General features: G+C 43.2%; 1 protein-coding gene across 2 annotated transcripts; it reads left to right on the top strand.

Moving 5' to 3' along the window:
• On the top strand, window positions 1-21,596 carry PPIF (peptidylprolyl isomerase F; the record flags this gene model as incomplete). Of its 2 annotated transcripts, none has more annotated exons than XM_083440583.1 (6): window positions 1-122; window positions 10,103-10,133; window positions 12,143-12,231; window positions 15,939-16,035; window positions 16,991-17,066; window positions 19,424-21,596. In XM_083440583.1, 4 exons carry the CDS (start codon window positions 12,223-12,225, stop codon window positions 19,557-19,559), a joined length of 318 nt encoding a protein of 105 aa, XP_083296709.1. In that variant the 3' UTR covers window positions 19,560-21,596. The 2 variants fall into 2 exon arrangements, with proteins under 2 accessions (XP_083296709.1, XP_083296708.1); XM_083440582.1 differs by lacking the exon at window positions 1-122 and adding an exon at window positions 6,018-6,437.
• Window positions 21,597-27,423: the final 5,827 nt, after the last annotated feature.

Genomic DNA, 27,423 nt, shown 5'->3' with positions numbered 1-27,423 from the left:
GCTGATGCTGCAAACCCCTCCCTCATAGACCCAGGTTGTATATATGTATAAATCAACCATATATCACAAAGGGCCCACAGACTCTGCTATGCCGCATTCCCAAAAGGAAACAAGAACCCCAGGTGAGCACCTGAAACTCCTGAAATCTCACACCGCTAGGAGATTGCAGTGGTGTGCAACAATATTACAGCATATTCACATAAATTGTGTGTTATATTCCTTCCATGAACAGCAACATGCTGTTTCAGCGCAAACCCCGTAAAGTAGCCCAATGGCAACAGGTGTTCATCTCTTCCTGCTGCCATCCACTTGTAATCTAGTATAAAACTATCTAGTCCTACATTAGGCAAATAAACGTAACAAAGACTTGCATCTATGGTCACTTCTGCAGTGGGCAGCCTCTGAAGTTGGTTGAAGTTCAACAACAAAGTCTGGGGGTGCGGGGCCATTTTTTATGCTGTTTAATTGGGGTGACTGACAGCTAAAAGGGGAATTGATCAATGAGGGGGAACCCATGTGAGCAATGGGTGGTGGAGGAAGACACAATTAACACCAGTAATCACCTCTAAAAGGTGGTAAGAACTGAAATGGACTGGCTCTTCCTACCAGACAGTGTTTTTATTTTTTTATTTTTTATTAAGGATTTTCTTGTTTTACAGAAACCTACCAGACAGTGTTGTGGAGTCAAAGGGAGGCTACTCTGGCACATGAGTAACAGTGTGCCATGATAATGGACTCTGCCATTACAGCTAAGCGTATGGAAGATTTATCACAGTTCCAGAAATTCTTGAAAAAATTTTCATTCAAAAGCAGAGTACAATGCAGATGTGAATCATGCTTCTCAGGTACAACAGGCTTCATATTGCACATCTTTCAAATCTCTGTCACTGTTCCCTCCGCCCCAGATCCAGGGACGGTAGTCTCAAACGTGCTACCTTTTGGGAGCAGCTCTCAAGTTGCCGAACCTCATCCACACCTTTACTTCCCTGGTTTGTATCACTTCCTCCCTGACATCAGAGCTTCATGACTGCTACTCCACTTATTCAAGAGCCAGCATCTCTTGGCATGTCTTACCTGCATCAATACTGACTACAAAAGCAATGCAGACTTTGGTCACCTTCAGACTCTCAGTGTTTTGCAGGAGAGATTTAAGTACATACTGTACTAGAAATTTAGGTTTGTGCAATAAAACTGAACTAAAGCACTCAGCAGCAGTTGGTGAGGAGGGCACAGCATTGACCCCCCCTCCATGGTCCTATCACCCTCCTCCCTACTGGTAAGTATTGGCTCTGCTATGCCACCCACCCAAATTACTCCTGAAAGTGCGCTGCTGCCTTGGTACAACAAATCCGATTTTTTATTTTTTTTTAAGGAATTTTTGTGATTTGGGAAGCATTGGGAAAAGGCACTGAAAAAGGATGGATAAACACTGCACAAGCAAACCATTATGAATCCTCAATGTTGTATAACCTCCCTGCAAACAAATAATGAATACTCAATAAAGACTGGGAATAGTCTAATCTCCATGTAGGCTTTACGCTGGCAAATCTGAGTGAATTTTCACTGAACAGGTCATAGTGAAGGAGCCCGCATTCAGAACCAATGTCTATTTTTTTCCTAATTGATGCCCTGAATTTGCAAAACCGCAGGCAAACTCCATACAGTCTTTATCATCAGGCAGCCACCTTCACTGTACTCTTTTTTGGTGCCTGCTAAAAACACTTTTGTTCAGACAAGCCTACCATGTAGAATGTTTACACGTGTGTAAACATCCATAAGGACCATTTTAAAGCTGTAGTTTTAAATAGCTGCTTTTAACTGTATTTTATAATTATTTAATTCTTTTTGGAAACTGCTTCAAGGTTTTTTACAATCAAATTTTATGACATAAATAAAATAAATCACCATATCCCTATGAAAGCGCTAGTAATTTTGGTATCAGTACAGTACTCTGATGTGGCACTGATATAAATACGTACATTTAAACAGACTATCAAATAATTTCTAAACAAAACTGACAGTGGAGTTCTTGTTTTAAAATACATGAAATTTGTCACTGTCACTGATAAAAAAACTTCTTAAAATACATTTTTAAAAATGGAAAGGGGCAATGAAGTCAACTACATGTTTAAAGAAGAGACTGATGAATCACAACAACTGCTAGAAAGTTCTCTGAAAGCACCAATCCTGACCCAAGTGTGTCAGATGTCCTTGCCATAAGGACCATTTTAAAGCTGTATTTTCCTATACACATTGACTATGAAGTTGGTTAAATATTAGCTCAAGAGCCACACAGAGCAAAGCTTCTGGAACCTTCCCTAGAATTCATGCATCTTGTACTCACATACAACTTTCTGATATATGGAACACACGTCTCCAGCTATTTTTAAGTCAACCTTTATAAGTAATTAAAAAATTAAGAAACATATTTCAAAAGTCTTTCTTGATCTCAAGCCTAACCCTGTAACCTGAGCACAGACGATGGCTGGGTATTGGTCATTCCAACGCATAAGAAACTAAATCAATGTTTCCCAAACTTGGGTGTCCAGCAATTTTCAGACTACAATTCCCATCATCCCAGACTACTGGTCCTGCTAGCTATGGGTGATGGGAGTGGTAGTCCCAAAATTGCTGGAGACCCAAGTTTGGAAACCCTGAATGAAACTTTCCATTATATGGAAAGGCGGCTTATAACAATGGAATGTAGTTGCTACATGGCTAATTTCCAAATCATTACCTTGGTAAGGAAGAGGAATCACTGAAAAGATTATGAAAGAGCTTTAGCACCTGGAACATCTTGTGAAGCGCTTTGAAAATGCATGACGTCACAAACAGCCGTGTCACAAACAGCCCTGAACGTTTCACTTATTTATTCTCTATATAAACACTGTATCACAACAGATAATCATCGGCTTTGCCTCTTACATATTTAAATGACGGCAGCCATATATCATGTGATGATTAGAAACTATTTACTCTCAACTATGTGCTTCTTCACACTAGCGTATAACATATCATTAGTCTGCTCATGACATTTCCCCAAAGCATCTTAAACACTATGTGAGCTGCGTCAATCAGACAGTCAACTCTCACAGGGACAAAGAGCCCACAACTCCCAAACAAGTAATTGTCTGATACATGATCTATATGGGATGTGCTGCAAGCACAGCCCCAATTCAGCAAGAGGCACTGCTCTTGCAACCTTGTCTAACCCTCACAGCATTCTTGGCAAGCACAGGAAAGGGATTCATCATGCACAGAATGATAGGCACAAATCAGCCTTTATACACCGTATATTTCACAAAATCTTCACGATATCTTCAAATTCCATTTAATTCACTATTCCAGGCAAAAAGGTCCAATATACAGTTTGGTCAGCTCTGGGCCTAGCCCTGATAATGGAGAAAGTATATGTAAATAATTTCACCTGGAAATAGTAGAGTCAAGGGAAACCACTGCAATGTAATTAGCTAAACAATTAAAAAACACAGCATGGTTTTTTCCCTGCATAAAATGGAGAAATAGTTAATAATTCTTCCCCTTTCTTTTTTGATTAGGTACATAAAACCAAAATAGGCAAGCTGGGAGGTTCCCATCTGTTGGGTGGGGATTGTTGACATGATTTGATATTCTCAATGATGACAGGGGTGTGCAGAGGAAGAGATCATTTATAGGGGCCTCTTGCTTGGCTAGTACCTTTTGAGAGCTTCATTTACAATTTCACAAGTTGAAGAAACCATAAACACCACACACCTTATAACAATCTGCTCCAACACAGAAATGTCATAATAAAAACATAACTTTAAAATAAACAACATATATGAAATAGAGTAATATTCAATCATCCATTAGAATGCAATAGTACACAATAAAAATTATCAGCAAATAATAATTAAACGGAAATTCGCTCTTAATACAATAATTTCTAAACTATAACCAATAAAAAATAACAGCAAGTCACCATGCATAACACAATACAAATTGAGCAGCACAACGTATACACACAACTTATAAAATTATTATTTTTTAAAAAAATTCTGACCTCCTCTCTTCCCAGCTGCTTCTGCTGTTCCTAAAGTCATGATCTGGGAAAGGCTGCTAGGGCTGGAAGGTGGGGTAAGGCAGGTGGAAAAAGCCACTGTCTGATGGCCAGCACAAAGTCTCTCCCCCCTCACCTTCATGAAATGGCTCATTTAGTAAGACTGCTCATGTCTGTGTCGGCTTCCTAGTTGCTGGACTTCCACTCAGTCCAGTGCAGAGCCAAGTGTCGCCCACTCTAGTCAGAAACTGACTGCCACCTTATACCAGATCATCCCTCTGCCAATGCAGAGCCACTACCAACCTAGTCATGCCTGAAAATCTCCATGCAGACAAGGAAACATCCCCTTCACAAAGGAAAGCAATTCTGCACAGAGTCAAGACCATTGTTCCCTTCAGTCCTTAAAAAAAATCAAAAAAATCATGAGTGGTGGGGACAAAGCACCAAAGGTCTAAACTCTAAAGGATGTAGCCCTCAGCTGCCATCTTTTTCTTCTTGCATAAGCTCTGAGCTTTCCACCACAACACAGTACACAAATTAAGTAAATACATCAAAACCACTCCTTGAAAAAGCTGCTCCAGTTGTCTTTCTGCCTGTCAGGTAGGCAGGTCTTAAAAGGTCAAGAGTTTGCCGGTAAAAAAAGAGCCTGAATACATTTGGCTTGAAAGTCTTAAGTTCCCGTGCTTTTAATTGTTTTCAACGAAGCATTAAGGCAGAGATGGGGAGCCTGAGGTGCCTCATTTTGCCAGCTTTGGGAAGGCAGCTTGAGGGCAAGTGGGGGGGGGTGTCACATTTTGGCCTTGCTCCAGCCCAACCCACAACTCCATTGTGAAAAGGCAATGTGCGGCCCACAATTTCTCTGGCAAAATATTATTGCGGCCTACTTGGTATTAACAGTTTGGCTGCCCTAAGCTGGAGAGCTACTGGTTCCCCATCTCTACATTTATGTTCCCCTCCCGCCAAAAAAATTCCTGAGCTGCATTCCCCTCCCCCCTTTAAGCTGGCAACCCTAGGAAGACGGTGGCCATTTTTAGTTTTCTGCCCAACTTAAGACTGTAAGAGCCCACCTTCTGTACAGCTTCTAACTTTCTGTTATTGTTGTTTACACCACATAATAATAATGATGATAATAATAATAATAATAATAATAATAACAACAACAACAACATATTACCAGTGCTATTTTTCGGGGGAAAGAGGTGCTGGAGCTCACCATGAACGCCTCCCTTGCTCTCTCATAACGGTAATGGCTCCCACCTGGGAGATGCAGGAACCGAGTTCTAGCAAGTTCCGGCTTAAAAAAAAAAAAAGTCCTGTGTATTACTATTACATACATTATCAGCACCTGCTGTCATTCCCACCCATTTCTACCCTACACTAAGGGGGCGAACGAGGCGCAAAGGCGCTTGTTTTAGTAATGGGCAACCGGCTTCCTCGGGTGTCTTTGCCAGTTTGTTTTTGCCCCATTTCACCCTCACAAAACCAACCTGCGGCAGTAGATGAGAGGACTCTCTTTCCTTGGAGGTTTATAAGCGGGGGGGGGGGCGAGATTCCTTTGCTGCTCGGGGTTGGACTAGATGACCCTCGGGGGTCCCTTCTACATCTGCAACCGCAGGATTTTTGCCAAAGGCCACCAATACCTTCGAAAGCGCCCGAGGAGGAATTTGAGCGCCTGGACAGGGCCGTCGCTTTAAAGGTTTTCAGTACAGTAAAGCAAAAACACGTATTTGAAGTGAGGGAGGAGGAGGAGAAGTAGCAGTGAAGAAAAGGAAAGGGGGGAGAGAGAGAGAGAGAAGGAGGAAGAAGAGGAAAAGGAGAAGCGGGCTTCCCACCCTGGCGAAGCGCTTAATCAGCCACGAAGAATGAAGCGCCGTTGCCGCCGCCTTTCACGCAGCCGCGCTCCCTGTGCGTCCCTCTTCCGCCTCTGGGGGCGCTGCGGAGGCGGAGGAAGCGCTTAAAAAGGGCCCGAGCCCGCCGGATGGCTGTTCAGTTCCGGGCGCTTTTACGCACAGAGACGCACGCGCGCCTGCCTGCCTGCCTTTTGAGTGACCGCGCCGAAGTTTGGCTCCGTTTCCAACCACCGCAAGAGGACTGCTGCTTGGTGCTGCCTGCCCGTCCGTCCATCCTTCCCTTCTTCCTTCCTCCGCGCCGGCAAGCCGCCGCGATGTTGGCGCTCAGCTCTGCCCGCCGCCTGATGCTGCTCCTGGGGCAGCCTCAGCAGTGCCGGGCCGCCGCTGCCTCCGGGGAGCGGCTGCTGCTGCAGGTCTCTTCCGAGGGCGCCCTGAGCCGCGCCTGCCGCCGCGCCTGCAGCGAACATAAGCGCGACGACGGCGACAACCCGCTGGTTTACCTGGACGTGGGAGCGGACAACCAGCCCCTCGGCCGGGTCGTGTTGGAGGTACGCGCCGCTTCCTCCTCCCTGGGCTCCTTAAGCGGGGGGCGCGGGGTTGGCGCTTTCCCGCGTCCCTGAGGTGCCCTTGGAGCGTCTGGGGGGGGAGGGCAGCCGAACTTGTTTTATTTATTTATTCATTGCATTTGGAGACCTCCTTTTCTTCCCAGGAGCTCAATGGTTCTCCTCCTCCTCCGATTTCATCCCCACGACAACCCCGTGAGGTGGGTTAGGCAGAGAGACGGTGGCTGCCCCAAGGTCACCCAGTGAACTTAATGGCTGAGTGAGGATTTGAATCCTGGTGCCCCCAGATCCAATTCTCTAACCGTTATACTGTCAGGGGCTTAGCTTTTCCTGTATCAGCGTTGCTAACAGACATCGCTGTTTTTTTGTTGTGTAAGGGATCCAATGACACTTATCAAAACTCTGCAGCTTGGAAGGGCGTTCTTCTCACTTTGCAAGGAGCAGGCAAGAAAGTCACCACCACCTGTTGAATTTACAGTCTGCTTGTTGCAGTACGGTTGTTAAATATTTTTAGGGCTGACGCCCTCTCCCTCCCCATCAGCAAAGCTCCTGCGTCTATAAAACAAACAGGGTGAAAGTTCTTTAACTCAGATTGTTGAATTTCTTCAGGAAAAAATGGGGCCCCAAAGATAGCAACCTAGAGAATACCCATTAAGCTTTTGTACTACTTAAGAGTGTAGCCTTGACTATTCATTGCTTTTTCAAGGTGCCTTTTTTGGGATGTCTCCTTGAGCCAAGGGCACTTACTTAGAATAAATCAACCTGCTTTGTTCTAAGCAAATGAACTGTAAACATGATTTGGCAATTAAGAATTTAGTTGATGAAAATATGGATCCTTCATCCCCTTTTGATGTATTTGTTGATGCCAATACAGTATGTATATTCCAAGATAAAAGTTAACCCCATTCCTCCTCAACAGTGTTCTCCTGGGGGAAGTTTACTTGTTGAAGGAAGAAACTGAGATACTGGCATTTCTCCAGAGAAAAGGGAATTCTGTAACATTTGGCAACTACAGAGAACCCTTCTTTGCATAACCTTTGCTGTAAGAGCTTGACACAGCTGTAGGATGGCACCTTTTGAATTTGAGATAGTAGGGAACAAACCATGAACTCATATTTGTGTCAAGACAACTTAATCAGGAATTGATTAAGTTCCGGTTCGGGCATGTGCCCTACAAGTGGGAAAGATATTTTTATTAGAATTGTGAATTCTTATCTATTCTAAAGGTGATTTTTCTGGGGGAGAGAATCCCTCCCCCAAAAGGACTGCTAGTCTGAAATGAATTCCTTTGGTGAGCTTAATTTAGTGGCTTACATTGAGAGTAAGAGAGAAAGTGATATCTGTGTAATAGAATTTGGGGGAGAACTGTATTGGACAGGCTAAAAGAAGTTGTTGAAGGTGTTTGCTCCCTCACATATTGCTTGGAGACCTCAGGTTCCTTCTCTTTTCAGGGTGTATAGCAATGATCCCACAGGTACACCAAAGAGATGCTATTTTCCCTCACTGACTTAACCCCACTTATTGTTGACATCACCTGGAGTCTTTAATTTAATATTCCAATAGGGATTATTGGACAACAAATCTTACATACACTAGAAACATGGTTGCAATGTTGGTCCTAAAGAAAATGAATAGGGGAAGCAAGTAAGATGTTTTCTTTCGGACCAAATAATCTTCAGAATATTAGGCGCAAACTGCAGGACTTGAGTGTTTGTGGGAAGTAGGAGTGAAGTTGATGTTGTACTAGCTAGGGCCATGCTTTTATCTATCCAAGTCCCCACTGATTTTTCAGACAAAGCAACCATTCCTATCTGAGTCAACGTGTTATCAGAAAAGAGGAGCCAAAATGATCAAAGAGATGGAGCAACTCCCCTATGAGGAAAGGTTGCGGGATTTGGGATTTTTAAGTTTAGAGAAAAGGCAAGCAAGAGGGGATGTGATCAAAGTGTCTAAAATTATGCATGGAGAGAGTGGCTAGAGAAAAGTTTTTCTCCGTCTGACATTGGAATTCGTGGGCATCCAATGTTGGGAGATTCAGGACAGATAAAAGCACATCTTCATGCAGCACATGGGCTGTGGAACTTGTTTTCCCACAGGTAGTGATGCCCACCAACTTGGATGGCTTTAAAAGATTAGACAAATTAATGGACAAAAGGGCTGTCACTGGCTACTAGCCTTGATGGCTGTGCTCTACCTCCACAGTCAGAGGCAGCAAGGTTCCCAAATACCAGCTGCTGGGAACCAGAGGAGAGGAGAGTGCTCTGGGCTCATGTTCTGCTCCCCAATTTCCCACAAGCATGTCTGGTTGACCACTGTGAGAACAGGATGTGGGATTAGACAAGCCTTTGGCCTGGTCCAGCAGGCTCTTCTTGCATATGCCCATTATACCTTTTATGATAAGGGTAGTACTAATACTGCGGTCTGCAAATGCTTGCTCTTGATCGGATCACACTAAATTGTTCCAAGGATATTTATGGAGATATGAAAAGACAAATAGGTGCAGCAACTTTTACCAATTAATACTTTTTTTCTGAGATATCCTTGAGATATCCTTTATAACGTCAAGGCTATCTCCAAGCGTGGTTGGACATAACAAGTCAAAATCACTTCCACGTAAACAGGAGCAGAAGCTTTTTGAGAGCCAATTCTTTTTTACTCCATAGTATCTCTGTGCCCCAAATCCAATGTTCACAAATTTGAGGTTCCCAAAAGCACAGACGTGTTGGAAGGCAGATATATGTGTTAAAAGAAATGTTACTAGGCTACACTTGTAGGTTGCAAGTCTGAGCAGTTCACATATGAAGTAACTGTCAGTGATCTGATTAAGTTTATATGCACATGGAGATGGTATTGTATAAAAATTGGTTCTCCTTTGTTTTTTCCATGTACCTTTCTAGAAGATGATCTTAAATGCTTGCCAAGTCATGCATATGGGAATCTCTTGGGAAGGTTATGTGGGAGAAGCATTCCATTGTAATCTTCCCACAGGCAATTACATGCAGGATCACTTCCAAGAACCATGAGTGTTAAACCCTGTGTCATTAAATTGACCTAATGACACCCTCAGGTGATTGTGAGTAGGCTCACAGACAACATCACATGATGCTAAGCAAGCAGGTCACAGGCAAGGGTGTTCAGAATAAAAAAAGTTATACATTGAGCTAGGGCTGCTTCTTCTCTAATTGCAAGCATCTTTAACAACTCCTTCTCCAGTGCAATCTACAGTACTTAACTGATGAAAGGATATAATGCAGTAAAATTCCATGTTGTGAAATTTCTACGCTGTGCGTGTAGATCTTCACACATGGAGATTTCTTGCCCTTTGCCCTTCCTCTTCCTTTTTAGTTTCAAACCAAAAGTACTGGGTGTTGTTTTTTAATTGTGGGCTGTTTGCAATAGGCTTTCTGAATGTGTCAGAGAATTTGGAAGTTGGTGAATGCTGGTGTAGCTCTGGTTTCTAGTAATTCTGCTGAGCTGACTAATTTTTCATAGAATCATAGAATTATAAAGTACTTGGTACAGGTTAGATCTTTTTGCTTTTAGCTAATACTGTGGTATTTTGTTTTTTGTTTTTTTTAAAAAAAAGAATGGGTTATATATTTTACATTACATTGGATAATGTTTTTTTTTTCTCTCTCTCCTCCTAATAGCTGAAAGCTGATGTGGTGCCAAAGACTGCAGGTAAGACAATACTTTTGCCAGTTCCTTATTGAATTTTCAGGGTTATGTAATGTTGGTAAGAAAATGAAGGAAAATTGAAATGCTTTTTCCGAAACAAAAATAGTGTCTTAAAGTTAGTCAACAAGGTGGTTGCAGGGAAGGAGTAGAAAGATTTTTTTTTTTCACTTTATTTTCCCTGTTTGTAGCACAGATCCTTTCCAGGTTTGGTTTTGTGTATTATATACTCCCAACTTTTTGGAATCCTAAAATTATGAGAATTGTTGAGCGAGCAAAGTTAATATTTTACATAAGCTTGAGTTTTCACTTGAATAGTTCTGTTGATTCTACTCTGCTCCTACCCAATGTTGATCTTTTCATTTCTTGGTTTGTTTGCTTATCCACACTTGCCTTTTGCCCTGCTGTTTCCAGGCACATGTCCTCTCTTAAAAGCTCTGTGTCCAAGCTGCTTTTTGTTGTTGTTGTTCCTTTGCCCCAAGCTTTCCCTGCAAAAACCAGCTCTTTTAGCATTCAGTTGGAGCAAATATCAATTCAAGTTTTCCATGGATTACTGTTTGTTCCGATTGAGCTCTAAAGAGAGGGTTTTCATGGGGCAACCTCTGGAGCAAAAAAGAAGGGTTGCTTGGACATAGAGCTTTAAAGGAACATTATCTGTATGAACATGCACTCACGTCCTTGTTTCATAGAAACTCATGATGTGACCAAGGCTACAATCCTATACTCACTTTTCCTGGGAGTAAACCTCACTGGACTCAATGGGATTTAATTTCTAAGAAGACATGTATAGGATTGTTTTAAATCAAGTTCGTGTAGACCTACCGGTACATGTTTAATTGAGCAGCTGTAATTGTGAGCCCTAGTTTCTCATCATTCTGTGAGTCTGTGTGCCCATCACTTCATTGCTGTTGATTTTTAGCTGTGCAAAAATACATTAAGATGATAAGCTTGTGCAAATATTGGGCCAAATCCAGCATCTTTTTATATTGGAATCCTGCAAGTGCAAGAGTTTCCTGGAGAGTGCCTGTGTGCTTGCATAATTTTCCCTCTTGCAGAAGACAAAGAATCCCTAAATCATAGCAACTATAAAATTTTTAGAGGCAAGTAAGAATTTCCAAGAAGAGTAATTGCAGCCCAGCTGTATAGTGCCTATCTATTGGCACTATTGGCAACTATATTTAAGAATAAACAACAATACTGTGATCAAGAGCTTCATGGTATGCCTAAAATATTACCACCAAGTGCACTAGGATTCTGCTGACAACTCATTGTTGTCTGCAGTCCTTCATTCTTCATGGGATGCCTTGGTCCTGACCCTTCTAGAGCTGCCTTAGTGTCTGGTGCAGGAAGCGTCTGTGCAACAGGGATGGAACAGGGTGCTGTGGCCATCCTTTTAGGCCTGAGTGCCAAGGTGCAGCATTGCACCCCAAAACCTGTTTTCCCCTCAGGTGGTAAGCCTGTTTCTGAGTTGGGGTCTACAGTTGGGGATTGACATGATGGAATGCATATGGAAAACTAGCACCCTGGAGAGAAGCGTTACCTGGAATAACCTTTTCTCCCTGATTTTCTGTGTACATTCAGACATGTCAGCCTCCCACCACAACCTGAAGAGGTATAGTCCAGACATGAGTTTGCCACCTTTCCTTAGGTTCTCCATTGAAGCTGAAGCTCCGCTGAAGCTTGCAAAATTGCACAGAGTTGATGTCAGCTATTTGCATCCCTAAAATGTCAAGGCCCTTTTCCCCTTACAGATTTCAGGTATGCAAATCTCAGCAACCAGGAGTGGCAGGAGGTGGTTTATAGTAAATGTAGGATTCATTGCACACATCCCTGGTATTATTCCCCCCCCCCCAAAAAAAAATCTTTCTAAAAATTTGTTCAGAACATTGCATTGAAGCACACTTTATTGGATGGATTGTGTTTTCATTGCTTGTATAGCTGTACAAAGTGTTTTTCCATGGTTGTCAAGCTTCCTTGTTAGTAACAATGCTGCCTTCTCCCCTTTCCACCCCCAGAAAATTTTAGAGCGCTGTGCACTGGAGAAAAGGGCTTCGGATACAAAGGATCCACCTTTCACCGAGTGATTCCTTCTTTCATGTGCCAGGTAATTAAACTGGAGGTTTCTACTAAGCTACTTGAAGTTTTGAAAGAGCAGCTGAGGTGTAATTGGAAGAAATGCAGTTTCCAGGAAAAGCCTTTGCTGCAGCACTGGAAAGTTCTTGCATTGTATCCCTGTGTTCAGCAGCAGTAGCAGCTGTCAAGTTGCCATGTAATAATCTTGTGAATTCTCAGAAAGTCAGTATACCTGGGTGGTGGAGCTAGCATCTTACAGAAGGCAAACTGACAGCTTCTGCAAGTGAACTCTTTCAGCCAGCTGTGGAGAGTTGTCTGTCTTAGGAGTTCAGCTCGGTAAGAAGGGATCCACTTTGCATGTTCATGGATAACCTGGTTGCTAAATCATTCACAGACTACCTGAATCAGGGTCAGGATTTAATATGTAGCAGGGCACGTCCTTTATGGCAATCTGCTGAAAGTCAGTCCCAGCAGACAGACATGCGAATCAAAATAAAAGGGAGGTGGAAAATGGGCTGAGAGTTACTTTGTCGATCACTGGCTAAACTAGGACTTGAAGGAAAATCACTGCTCCAAGTGCTGTCCTCCAGCCACCAGGCACAATCAAATAAGAGAGAGAGACGGAGCATCAGTAACAGGCATGACACCTTCATTTCCCAAGGAATGAAATGAATTACTTCCTTTTGTTTTCTGTCGTGTCCTTTCTCCAAGGACCTCTGGGTGGTGGAGCAAATAGCAGTGAATTTCACTATGGTGAAGAGGGGATTTTAAAAGCTGCAATTTACAGTGAAGTCTGGAAGCTGCGATTGGTGTAGTTAAAATTAAGTTAAATGAAGAGATAGGCAGATCCCAATATTTCCCTTTCCTGTGTTTACCTCCACGATTTCTATACTCACTGGAACCTCCACAAGCAGTTCAAGCAATGTTTGGGGATACGGTGCTGTTTGTTAACTGCATCTCTGGTGCAGTGTTTTCTGCCAATATGTGGCATTTCAAATGCAGGAAACAGGTATATTAGAGTATTATTTCAACACTGCATCTGAAAAAACTTACTGTATTTTTTGCCCGATAGGATGCACTTTTTCCCCTCCAAAAATGAAGGGGAAATGTGTGTGCGTCCTATGGGGCAAATGCAGGCTTTCCTGGGCTTCCTGCAACTCTGCGCCACCCTCCGGATCCTGGCGCGAAGCCGCACGGGGCTCCGGAGGGTGGCGCAGAGCTGCCTGCGCTCCAGGGCTTCTTGCAGCTCTGCACCAACCTCCGGATCCCGGTGCGAAGCCGCGCGGTGCTCCGGAGGGTAGCGCAGAGCTGCCTGCATTCCGAAGCCTGGTGCGCGCTGAAGAGTGCGCCCGGGCTTCGGCACCTCTCCGCAAGCCTGGGGAGACCAGCGCGGCTCCCTAGGCTTGCGGATAGCAGGCTGTTCTGGAGGCTGGGGTCGGGGGAAGCTCGGGCTTCCCCCACGCCTGCCCCATGCCTGGGGGGGGAATATTTTTTTCCCTTTTAGTTCCCCCCCCCCAAAAAAAAATTAGGTGCGTCCTATGGGGCGGTGCGTCCTATGGGGCGAAAAATACGGTATACATCTAGAAAGTTGGTACTGTGGATGTTTAGAAAATATGAATAAATAACAGGCCAGTTTGCCTTATGAAAACAATCCTAGTCTCCTTTACCTCTGCTAAAACAAATGGCTGTCTCACTAAAGGGACCATTTGTTAGGAAAAGGGCTGACTGTTTGTGTGGAATTGTAATGAGCTTTGGTAGGAGAAAAACCAGCAGGTATATCTTTTGTTCTTGATCTCTGACATCATAATCTTCATTAGTGTTTGCAATAATAGAATAAATATTTGAAAGAGAAATATCACAGGTGTGTTTTAACTACACCAAACCTGGAAAGAGTATACATTTTTGTTGTATAATTGCAGTTAAATTGGCTGAGGCAGCAAACTGTTTACCTTGAAGCATGTGTGAGGTGGCAGTTCCTTCTAATTTGGATGTAGATGTGTCCCAAATTCCTGTAAATAAGGCACAAAGGATTTTAGTTACACCCAGAATGGTGGAAAACCTGTGAACGTCCAAATCTTCTTGGACCTTCCATCAGCCTCAGTCAGCATGGCCAATGGTTAGGGATGATAGGGGTTGCGGCTCAACAACAGAAGGAGGCACCAGTTTCCCCACTATGTATCCTAAATTTAAAGAAAGGAGACAAAGGTAAATCTGAATATCTTCTTTGCTGTGCCCTAGAGAATTGTGGTTTTTCCTATTGCACATAGTGGGTGCATTTCAACTATGTATGTAGCCAAATGGCTTTGAATGCATTTGAGATGAAAGCCCTTAAAATAATTACATCTTGAGTAACTGGGATTCAGATTCTTGGAAACCAAACAATTTGCAAAGAAGCAAGACTGTGCTCTACTCAAGCCTTAAACCTTTCTCCCCTTCTTCTTTTGGAATAATGTTGCCTTCTTCCACAGCTGCATACTTTTTCTTCCTCATCTAAGGCAGCATAGGACTGACAGTGGTGCCTGGTTAGGGTTAGGGACAAATATCTAAGCTGTTCAATGATGGGCTGCAACCAGAGTGTCTATTTTCCTTGTTTGCAGGACGTGATGTCGAAGGGAAAGAGTAGTTCTTACATGCAAATAGTCTTCCTTCATAGTGTTGGAATAAGGAATATTTGTCAGTAGGTGCTTGTGTCACAGTATCTATGACAAGCTTCTTCCTAACTCCTGCCTCTTATCTCCCTCCCACAGATTCTTAGGAGTAATATTTTGAGTTTATGATGTAAAGTTCTCCAAGCAGGCACCTGATCTTAAGCCTCTCTTAAGATTGTGGCATTCATCTTCTAAACTCGTAGTATGAATGCCTGTCATTTCATAACTAAAATGTGAAGTCACCGTGACGTAGCTAATTGGCAAAATTAGAGGTACTGAACCTTGACAATTTAAATGCTCCTAAATTATAGGGTGTGCTTTCACACTTGTTCAGCTATAACCAAGGTATTGATGTAATTATGTCCCAGTTCCTTCCAAGTATAACCCACTGTTAATCATCTTAGGAACCTTTCCCCCCTAAATGAAAGTGTACTAGATTTTCATTGGGGCATGATGGCAGCAACCCTGTGACAACAAACCAAGCATGCAATTTTTCAGTGGCAGTTTTTGATCTTTCCTGGGGTGATGCTCCAAAGTCCTTGTAGGTGCATTAATCTAGGCCAGCATTTCCCAACCTGTTGCTTTTCAGGTGATGTTAGAGTACAGTTCCCATCACCCCCCAGGGGTTCGGGGCTTTCTTAGCTGGCGGGGAGCACTTTAACAGAGCCCCCATCCCTCCGCTGCCTCTCCCTGTTGGAGCAGGTGGGAGGCAAGGGGTAGAGCTTTGCTTAGTGCAGGCATAGGCAAACTCGGCCCTCCAGATGTTTTGGGACTACAACTCCCACCATCCCTTGCTAACAGGACCAGTGGTCAGGGATGATGGGAGTTGTAGTCCCAAAACATCTGGAGGGCCGAGTTTGCCTATGCCTGGCTTAGTGGGTCCAAGGCTGAAGTGAGATTTGAAGTGTGAATTCACCTCATTTGTAGGTCATTCTCCTAACCACCCTGCGGCGCTAGCAACTCTGATGTTTAAAACCACTTTAAATACAGTATTTTGTATTGTTTGTACTATCTGGCCATAAGTTAGTCAGATAGAACAGGCATATGTTGCTATGTGTATGTACTTTGACAAAACTTGTATCCCTTCCAGGGTGGCGACTTTACAAATCACAACGGAACAGGTGGCAAATCAATATATGGTAGTCGGTTTCCTGATGAAAACTTCACCCTTAAACATATCGGACCAGGTAAGCAAAGTTTCTCTTCTCATATTTTCTTTTTCTTTTTCTTTTTTAGCATGTTCCATTTGCAGAAAGGGATGGTGGAGGTAGGGCAGGCCTACGCTTGAATTTCCAAGCCTATGCTGAAGTTGTTGATCTTATGATAAGCTCATGAGCCAGAAGACCAGCTTCTGAGAATGACTAGGGCATTTCTGGGCCTCACGCCAATGTCTGAAGCAGATTATGGAAATCTGATAAAGATTTATTTGCATTGGTATTGTTAAGTCTCAAGTTCTAGGACAGAGCTTTTAAACAAGCATAATTAAAACACCATATTATAGCCAGGTAGTGGTAATTTGAAACTGTTGTCACTTATTAGTTGTGTTGAAATTGACAGCCACGATTTCCCAAAAGCTCAAGACTGCATGAGTTTGTTACTCTTGTTCAACAGCAATATTCATATGCTCCTTTCATCCTCAGAATTACCCCATCAAAAAGTAGTAGTTAAGTTGCAGTTCTGTCTCAGATAGGCTATTCTGTCTCGGATATGCTATTCATCCTTTTAACATCTACATTGTTTAATTAGAATAGGCTATGTGTGTGGTGTTGGCATTTGCCAAGCTGAGCTTAGGATTTGTTTGTCAAAAAGCAATAGAGTCAGCCTGTTTATAGACAAGTGAGAAGAGGTAACCTTGGATTCCTGGCAAAGGGGGTAGAATTAATTGGTCCCTCTTGCGGAAATTCTCTCATAAACCAGAGCCAGGGTCTGATTCTTTCAGTACAATATCAGATCTTTTACTGCATGCTTACAATGGCATGTTTTGTGAACTCTCGGTGGAATAGCATTCTCTTGTTTTTTTCAAATGCAGGACCTAAAACAAAGAGGAGGCTTCATGCAGAAACTCCTTGAATGGCCTGTTAGGTTTTTTTGTCCTGTGTTCTTGTACAGTGCAGTTACATTGCTGTCTTGATGTTGTTGCAGGTGTTCTCTCAATGGCCAACGCTGGACCCAACACTAACGGATCTCAGTTCTTCATTTGCACAGCTAAAACTGATTGGTAAGCATTCTGCAAACACACATGTGGAAGGGCTTGTTTTTGTAACTAAGCTTTCTCAAAGCTTGGCAAATTGCACATGTTTGTGTTCCTTGCTAAGGAGCATGATGGAAGCAAATGGAATTGTATAGGTTGTGGAAATGCCCTATAGGAGCTTTATACATTTTAATAAGCAGTTAAGCCATTGCTTTAGAGGGAAGTGAGAGGCAGATGAGGATCATCAACCTGAGAAGGTAGCCTGTCTAGGAGAAGGAAAACTCTGATCCTAAACCTCCTCTGCCTTGTGGGATATCTTTGGGAGAAGAAAAGGCTAAGTAGCAAATCCTACATAAATCCAGAGTGGAGTCCCTAAGACAGTTAAATGGCGCCTTGTACGCTTCCTTCTGGCAGCTTCTGCAGCCAAGCTGGTGCCAAATGTATTGCTCTGCTTTCCTTTGAACCACATCGGTGAGGCCAAGAGGGGGTTTTTGTTGTCTGGGCAGCCTAGGACCCCCAGACACACTGCCCAGGCTTGTGCCACAGGAAAGGGGACTGCTATTGCAGTGGTTTGACTTCACTCCCAGCAACACACTCGATTATTTCTCGAGTCATACTGATGCCAGCAACGACAAAAGCTAATTTCCATTTAGCAGTGAGCTCCTCAAGTGCTTCCTGTAAGCTCTGGTTTTAAATTAGAATACCTTAAACAGTGAAGGATTAGATATTTTTTAACGTAAAGTAGAACTCTTCTGTTAATTGTCAATAATGGTCCCATTCAGAAAGAGGGTGATGCCATGTTATGCAAAAGCAGATGAGGAAAAAAGCCAGTATAAAGGCTACAAAGGAGACGTGTGGGTTAGAAAACATTCACCCCAATCCCTAGAAAGCTCCATTTCTGCCTATAAATGTTTTGGTGCGCCTGTAATAGGAATAGCAAATAATATACTTGTATAACAACATACTGAGAAGAGTCAGAAAAGTACAAGCCTCAGCACTGTTATTTAATTCTGCCAACGAGTAGATAGCATTGCTGTCTCCCATACGTAACTTTCCTACATGCCTAATGCATATTTGGAGGAAAACAGGCAGAGCACTGCATCATGTTTTCCTGCCTGCTAGTCAAACACTTAATGAGCACAAAGTCACTCCCATCGTCACATGTGGTGAATCAACGCAATATGCAAGTCAGAGAGTGCTAGAGGGCTAGAGTGACTTTGACTAACACACATCCCATAATGAGTATATAAGAATGAAAATGCCTTGAGTTGCTTGCTGGCGTTTGGTAGCTTTAGCACATGTCAGGTTCTGAGCCTTAACTGTTTGGTTGATTAGGCTAAACGCCATATTTGGGATTTGACAGGAGACCTCTGGTATTTTACCTGCTCTCCTAAGGGCCGGGTCAAATAACTTTGCACTGAATATGCAGACTTTAAACCATGTCTCACACTATCCATCAGCCTGTGTCAGTGCAAAAAACGTTTGTGTAGAAGCCCAGTGCCCTCTTCTCACGGTCCAGTTCTCACAGGACATTCTAGAGTTAAATCTACCTTGTCCAAGGTTCTGTGATTCTCCAGCCTATCCACGACCACTTTAAATTTAGTTTTGAAATAGTACATCTCTCCAAAGAAAAGTATTCAGGGGAAAAAGCATGTCGTCTTTCCTAGCCCACCCAATTTTAAGCCTTTGACTGAGAGTGTCTGGGTGTCTTTTAGTCTGAGAAAAGTCTTGCACCACCACCCCAGAAAGAAGTGGAGAAGAGCTTCGCAAAGATTGTTGGATCGGAAGCTGAGATAGAACCCATTTGGACTACACTGAACTCAGAACTATTGAACCATCTGAGTGCTGTACCAGTAGGGTTGAACTGCACGTTGTCCACACATTCATCTGCTCAGAAATGCCATCTTTAGGCACAAGAGCCCTCACAGAAGCATAGCGGTGGCTGTATCTGTCAATTTTTATGCCACATCAAAACAGTGTCAAAAACACTTCAAGCTTATGGTTTGTAATTCTAGCTTGCTTAGATCAGGGTTTCCCAAACTTGGGTCTCCAGCTGTTTTTGGACTACATTTCCCATCATCCCTGATCACTGGTCCTGCTAGCTAGGGATGATGGGAGTTGTAGTCCAAAAACAGCTGGAGACCCAAGTTTGGGAATCCCTGGATTAGATGTTAACAGCAGTGGCTTCTCAATGCCAGGCTGATTGCTAAGCTTCCTCCTGGTTTGGTGTGATTTTTTTTTTTTTAAGTGTTTCTGGCATGGAATAAAACCTTTTCAGTAAGAAGAAAATTATCCTGTGTTTCAAGTCAACTCATTCTAGATTCCTTCCCATTCATACTGCTATTTTCTTTTGCCGTTGCACATTATTCCTGTTTGTATTGCAGGCTGGATGGGAAGCATGTTGTGTTTGGCCACGTGAAGGAAGGGATGGAGATTGTGAAAAAAATCGAGAGCCTTGGCTCCAAAAGCGGGAAGCCTTCAAAGAAGATTGTCATCACTGACTGTGGAGAGCTGAAATAAGTCAAGATGTGGGAGCCTCTGGCAAATTGTTTGTGCAAAAAAAGGAATCTGCGTGAATTATTACTTGCACATTTCTCATCTGGATAAGACTTTTTACCGATAAGGATACTAACTCCTTGCTGAGCCATGATCAAGGACAATAGAAGTATATGAAGAATTTCAGTTTGGAAAATTCGTTTGCTCTCACATGACCATATTCTGTTTTGTTTTTAAATTGTACTAGTTTTTATTTAAGTGTTACACTGAAGGTTCTCTTCAGTGCTTTATAATGGAAAATACAAGAACAATGGCTGCTAGCAAAGATCCTCTGAAGTAGCTCATAATCCGAGCTGGGAATCTTATAAGATTCTTAGTTAGAGTGGGGAGTAACTAAGTTTCTTACAATTTAAAGATTATCCTGTGGTCTGGTTGAACTTGAACTCTCCTATTTCAAATGAATGTATTAATGTATTAATCTCCAGCATCTGTGGAACAGCCGTCAGAATATGGGTAGCTAAATGATTAACTGATGTGACTTAGGACTTCAGCTGATTGATCAAGGTAACTTAATGAACAGTACTCTCTCCCCTCCCCCTACTGAGAAAGGTGCTAAAGATCCATTTTATGCAAGGGTACACCACTACTTGAAGTACATGGAATCAGTGGATTTCCTACTTATAAATTTCTTCCAGTCTTGGACCATCTAGAACTTTTAACAAAGGGCAGAATTAACTAATAACTACTTTGACTGCTTAGAATGTAACGCTTGTGACATGCTGCTGTTAGGATTTGAATCTGGGAGCATGTTACCAGATCAGCCAGACATTCTGAAAGGAACTAGCCATACCTACATGACATGCAACTGTGAACTTTTTAAATGGAGCATGGGAAGGCCTTTCTTATAATGATTTATTACTGTTATTTAGCCCTTCTCTACTGTGATGGATCCACTGTGATAGCATCTCACTGTGTTCCAAATACAGTAGGTCTGATTTATGTAAGAGCTGGTATTAAATACGATTTTTCTGTGCTTTGACTTAAAACCAGAGTAAGTAGCTGAGAGAGGCTATGCAGATTGATAGAATCACGCAAGGAGGGAAAAGTTGAAGCAGTGGATTATTTTCCCCACTTAACTTGCTTCAGTCTCCACTTGAGTGGATTGGAAGGTTCAGCTGAAGCAAGCTGAATTTAGGAAGAAATACTGAAACGATAAGGAGGCCCTTTGGCCCATATTCTGGATATATCTACACTAACACCATTTTAAATCATAAGCCTCCGTTACTGCACCATCAAATATTTCTTGATGTTGGATAAGTGTTTCTCATCCCCATCACAGATCCTAAAAATTCCTATGGTACCCTGTGGGAAGGGGGGATGTTAAACAAATTTCTGTGGTGTAGGTATATCTTAAATCACAGGAAAAGTGACCCACATAATTGGTAGCATTGTCGCTTTCTCTCAGGTGTGTTCAAAATTCACTGCAGGCCAGCAGTGATGAACTTTTGATCACAGGTACAGAGCAAGGAAGGATGGCTGAAACATCCTGAGATTCCCTGTGCTTGCACATGACTCTGAAATGGCCTGTTGAAACAAGCTGATAAGTGTGTTCTTGGAGCTGGCTCCTGCTTGTGGATAGCACATGGCTTCTGTTGAGGGGGAAATGAAACAGGGAACCTCGCATGGCTCTTTTAAACCAGACCTACCTTTTTTAATTTTTAAGTACATTATAGTGAATGGCTATTGGGAGCTGAATCTGAGCATTTGGTAAAGTAAATATATAGAATGTGAATACCCTTCTATGATGTGAGTGTTTTTCCCATAGCAGGTAGTATCTCTGCAGGTTGAAAATACTATTTGCACTAGGCTCGTGCATGCAGTGAAAGGTTAATTTAAAAACAAATAGGATACCTCCGGTCAATTGTTCTTGCATTCTTTGAAGTATATTTGAAATGCTAGCAATCTAAACTTGTTTGGCTTAGGTTGAGTATCAATAACTGGTATTTTTGTTACATGTTCGTTTTTGTATGTGTAAGGTCATTAAAAACCTTTTTGTAAAAAGTGATGGTCAGTTTCTTTTCTGAGTACAAAGGCAAAAATAGCTTGAGAAGAGGTACAAGAGCCGCCGCTTCTACTAGGTTTATTGCCATTGTCCTGCTTTCCAAATACTGGCCACATATTGCAGGTCAGCAGCACAAAGCCCTCATAAGTCCATTTTTGTAGTTGTTGACATCCAAAATCAGGATTGCTGAACCTGTGCCCCCCCCCCCATGTTGTTGGAATATAGCAGGCATCCCCAACCTGTGGCCTTCCAGATGTTTTGACCTACAACTCCCATGATCCCTAGCTAATAGGACCCGTGGTCAGGGATGATGGGAATTGTAGTCCAAAACATCTGGAGGGCTGAAGGTTGGGAATGCCTGGGCTGTAGCTTCCATCATCCTGGACCATTAGTCGTGTTGACTGGAGCTGGTGGGAGTTGGTCCAACAAACTGTTAGAGCAGCCTGCCTTAACCTGTGGGTCCCCAGATGTTGTTGAACTACAACTCCCATCACCCCTAGCTAGCAAGGCCAGAGCTCAGGGATGATGGGAGTTGTAGTCAAACAACATCTGGGGACGCACAGGTTGAGAACCGCTGTGTTAGAGGATCACAGGCTAGCCACCCCTATGGCTGTTTCTTCCCTTCACTTGTTGGAAGATTGCCTGAGTTTCTGTGACGTGCTGCTGTTTCAGAGCCATATGATATAAAAGCACTTATTTGTTTTAGGTGGTGCTGCATTAGCTAGACACACCACCCCTTTGGGAATGTAAATGTCTTTTGATGATCCAAACCTCAAATCTGATTAAACCTGTAATGCTGCCTTCCTGGGTTGGGTGACTGACTATGGGCTCTTAGTCACCCATTCATTTCTATGACAGATTTTATCACCTCTCTCCTGGTTCCTGCTTAAGCAAGTCAGCTGTGAGACGTTGCTCTCAGAGGAAATGGTCTGGGTTGGTTTAGCAAAGTGCTAATTCATGAAGGCATGCTCTGTAGCAGAAGGTTCTTCTCTACCCCCCCCCCCGCAAAAAGTAGGTGATTGTTCATATAAAAAAGTCAAGACTGATGCTTGTCAGAGTTGTGAATATTTTGGAGTTGGGCTTTGAAGAGCCATTACTACAGCTGTGCCAGGCCAAGCAGCTGAGAGCCTGACCACAGGAGTGGATCCATTCCTGACTCATGAAGGTGACCTACATTACTTCGACTATGTAGCATTATGTTTCTAAAGCCCCATCTTTAGAAATGGACAAGTTAACTAGCTTGGATAAAAGTAAGGATTTGGTATGTTGGAATTTCGTGCCATTTTATGGAATATTAGAATTATTTTAATGTCGGGTTATAGGATGGGAGTTTGTTCTTGCATAATTAAAAAAAATGCTGCCCTTCTCCATTATTCCAGAGACTTTGTTGTTTAGTTCACCCTTACAAATAAGCTAGAGGTTATGATACAGTGGAGAGGCTAAAGGAGTAGCCAAAGTTTCACCCTGTATTCCTATACAGATTGCAGGTTTTTGTTTAGTCGTGTCCAACTCTTCGTGACCCCATGGACCAGAGCATGCCAGGCACTCCTGTCTTCCACTGCCTCCCGCAGTTTGGTAAAACTCATGCTGGTAGCTTCGAGAACACTGTCCAACCATCTCGTCCTCTGTCATCCCCTTCTCCTTGTGCCCTCAATCTTTCCCAACTTCAGGGTCTTTTCCAGGGAGTCTTCTCTTCTCATGAGGTGGCCTCCACTTCAGGATCTGTCCTTCCAGTGATCACTTGGGGCTGATTTCCTTAAGAATGGATAGGTTTGATCTTCTTGCAGTCCATGGGACACTCAAGAGTCTCCTCCAGCACCATAATTCGAAAGATTGCAGGTTAGCCTGTCAAAAATGGTATTGATGGTAGCCATCATTAAATATAAAGTCAGGGCAATGGATTATGGCTATTGGTGTGAACTGAGTGGCTCTTCGGAGAGCCAGTGTGGTGTAGTGGTTAAGAGCGGTAGTCTCGTAATCTGGGGAACTGGGTTCACGTCTCCGCTCCTCCACATGCAGCTGCTGGGTGACCTTGGGCCAGTCACACTTCTTTGAAGTCTCTCAGCCCCACTCACCTCAGAGTGTTTGTTGTGGGGGAGGAAGGGAAAGGAGAATGTTAGCTGCTTTGAGACTCCTTAAAGGGAGTGAAAGGCGGGATATCAAATCCAAACTCTTCTTCTTCTTCTACTGATGGATGGAAAGGAAGCACAATAACCTCTCTCATTTCACATCACTGCCCCCCACCAAGTTTGCTACTCCTGCTCAGAAAGAGCCCAGAGCTACAGATTCTGCTGCTGGGTGAACAGACCAAAACACCAGCTGCTACCAGGCCCTTGTTGCCAGGTAGCACACTGCCAAGAGGGTGTTTTCATCTCCATAGACACCCCGGAACCTTCCATAGACCTGCAATTAGGACAGAAGAAACGGCTCCTTATTTGTCAATGGGGGGCGGGGCGGAACCTAACCCGTTGGGTCCTTTGCATGGTTATTCAAAAGTCCCATGGAGTTCAGTCCCACATAGTATGCATGGGGTTGCAGACTCAGTCAGAGGGGATCAAAACAGGGTGTGCCAAAGTGTTTAGAATTATGTGCATTTCGAACAATGATTTCAAGGAGTGATCAACCTACATGATGTTCAGCATCCTCAGCCTGAATTCCTATTAAAGCCTTTAACCTGCAGGTGTTGGACCACAGCTGCCAACATCCGTTATCCCTGGCCATTCTGGCGGTGGCTGATGGGAGTAGGGGTCCAACATCTGGAGGCACCAGGTTAACCATCTCTGCTGTACTGAAAGGGGCAGAAAGATACTGCCCATCCTAGGCTATTTACATGTTGGCAGCTTAAAAGGCTGCCAGGTTGTTTTCTCCTGCACTGTCGCAACTCACATTTGCATGTTGCGGTCCACACCAGAGCAAGGGTGGGGATAGCTTCACCTGATGCACATTGCCTGTTTGGCTTCCCCACCAGACTTCTCCTGTTCATTAAGTTATTGTCTGCACATGTGTAATGACTTTCCAACGTGCACACCTCAGCTTAATTGCAAAGGGAATGTGGCTTATGTTTTCAGATTGGATGGAAAAGGATGCATTTTCCCTTGAACATGCACAACAGCAGTATTAAGAAATTACCGGATAGATAAGGGTTGTGGCTAATGTCATGTGCAGACTGCTTCAAACTCTCTGTTAGTGCGCCAGAGCAATTGGTAATGTGTACACAGCCCAAGCCTCCTTACATCAGCAGGTGGCGCCAAAGGATCAGCCACTGTCAAACAGCTGCTGGAACATGGCTTGCCCTTTCAGAGCATAGCAATTTGCAAAGAAACATGCACAACTGGAACAGAGTAGTAGGTAACCCTTTTGGAATTTTGTCCTCCTGAAGTGATTTCCCTCCGCAAATGAATCACTTATCTGCTTGATTCTGCTCTTATGCTTATACCCTAAGTATTTGGTTGAAGCATTGTACTACAAGACAGAATGATTGACTTACATAACTCTGGAGCCAATCTTGAATTCTCGTAACATGAGGCAGTGCCAGCAACTGAGTCACAAATGGATTGGTTGGGTGTTAATGTGGGTGTAATTGGGAATACAGCTGTCAGTAACCTAATCCCAAGGTCTTGGTAAGCAAAGTTTTACCAAGCATTCCTCTCAAGCAACATTTATCTTAATATGTTGTATGTTTATCAAACATCTCTGTTTAGTGATACAGCTGGGCCGTGCATAGAAGTCCTACTAAATTCAGTGGGCTTACAACCAGAAATAAGTATGCACATAAGATTGCCTAAGGAAAAATGCAACATTTTATAGCTCAGTCCTTAAACATGTCTACTCAGAAGTAATTCAATTGAATCAGGCTTACTTTCAGGGGACAGGCTTGCAATTTAGAATTTTTTAGTCACCACTTAAAAACACTGGTTAGAGAATTATATATAAATAAATAGGTATCTCTATGTATCAGGCTGATCTTAAAAGCCTAGAAACAGGGCCAATAAAATAGGGGCAATCCTACAAAGGCTAGCCCATTCCGCATGGGCGTAGGCAGGTTTTTTGTTAGGGAGGGCAGGCCTTTTGTGGGGGAGGGCAGAACCTCAGTTTTCTATGTATTCTTATTGATTTTTATTGATTTGGGGGGACAGCTGGATCAATCAATATTATTAATAATAACAACTAAATATCTATACCACCTTTCATCCATAGCTCACAGGACAATTTATGATATATGTAAATATAAAAAACTTACCATAATAACAAAAAAAACCCCAATAACCTACCCCATACAAATATGAAATGTAACTGGATGTGTTTGAATGACTGCAATTCTCTAATACACAACTAGATCCATTATGATATAGAACATTCTATTAAACATTGCTAAGGTGCTTTTTGGGATGCGGGTGGTGCTGTGGCTTAAACCACGGAGCCTAGCACTTGCCGATCAGAAGGTTGGCAGTTCAAATCCCCGCGACAGGGTGAGCTCCCATTGCTCGGTCTCTGCTCCTGCCAACCTAGTAGTTCAAAAGCATGTAAAAGTGCAAGTAGTTAAATAGGTACCGCTCCAGCGGGAAGGTAAACGGCGTTTCCGTGCACTGCTCTGGTTTGCCAGAAGCGGCTTAGTCATGCTGGCCACATGACCCGGAAGCTGTACGCTGGCTCCCTTGGCCAGTAAAGCGAGATGAGCACCGCAACCCCAGAGTCAGCCACGACTGGGCCTAATGGTCAGGGGTCCCTTTACCTTTACCTTTAAGGTGCTTTTTGCTTTTTAAGGAAATTATTATGGGCAGTTGTTATGAGCAGTTTTACTAATGCACTCTGCATCAAGCTCCGAAGCGTGGCAGGCAGTTATAATGTATAATAATGCAGTGCATGGCAGGCAGAGAAGAACATGAGAGTGTATAGACCTGAGCTTCAATTCTTGGTTTAGAAATTGGGAAGTTGAGTTGCCCCTGTTGGGTTTTGGAACAATGAACACATTCATCAGAAAACCTCAGCCATACATGTGAGCTTCTCCGGGTGAGAACCACTGGCTAGTTTTGGAGCAAGAGAGTTCAGATTAGCAGTCAATTACAGAGGCCAGAATAGGAGGCTCAAGAGAGGCAACAGAGGAGAATGCTTAGGGAGACTTAGGAGAAACAGCCAAGGGCAGCTGCTGCTGCTTTCCACCAGCATCTGCTGCCTGGGGTGGTTGCCTCACTTTGTCAAACAGTAGGGCCAGCTCTATGTAGGTGGTAAGGTTTGTGCGGAACTTTTTTTTTAAAAAATGCAGGTTTCCCACCTGCAGCAGGTACAGTACAGGAACCATTTTACAACTTGATTCTACTCAATATATGTGCCGATTCTCAAATGCTGCTTTGATTTCAGAGCTTATCTGCTCTTTGTTCATACAGTGCAATCACTGTGTTTCCAGAACATGTTTTTAAAACCCACGTTCACATGGCATTATCAAAAAATGAGTATTTATATGTACTTTGATACGAAATACTGTTGTTTCTCAAACCACCTTCACACCCATTGGAGTACTTAAGCCATTCCTAACTTATGACATGAACAGCTAGAGGGGAAAGAGTTGGCAAGTTACGCTTGGGGAGGGGATGACAACACTGCGTTCTAAGGCGATAATGTGAACACACCCTTAGTGTGTTGCACTTACAGAGCTCAAAAAGGCATGTATTTTGGATGCAACATACATTCGCATAATCCCCAACCAAGCATTACACCCAGATTGTGCACAGATTGTGGAATAATGGCTCTTAACACACTGAGCTCTGGCTGCATTCTCTCCTTGGCCTCTCCCCAGATGTTTGATACACGCTGATCATTATTAAAAGA

Source organism: Podarcis tiliguerta (genome assembly GCF_965153285.1).
Source record: "Podarcis tiliguerta genome assembly, chromosome: 5".
Lineage (NCBI taxonomy): Eukaryota > Metazoa > Chordata > Lepidosauria > Squamata > Lacertidae > Podarcis > Podarcis tiliguerta.
The sequence above is the reverse complement of the archived record's forward strand: the minus strand, read 5'-3'. Positions and strand labels throughout refer to the sequence as shown.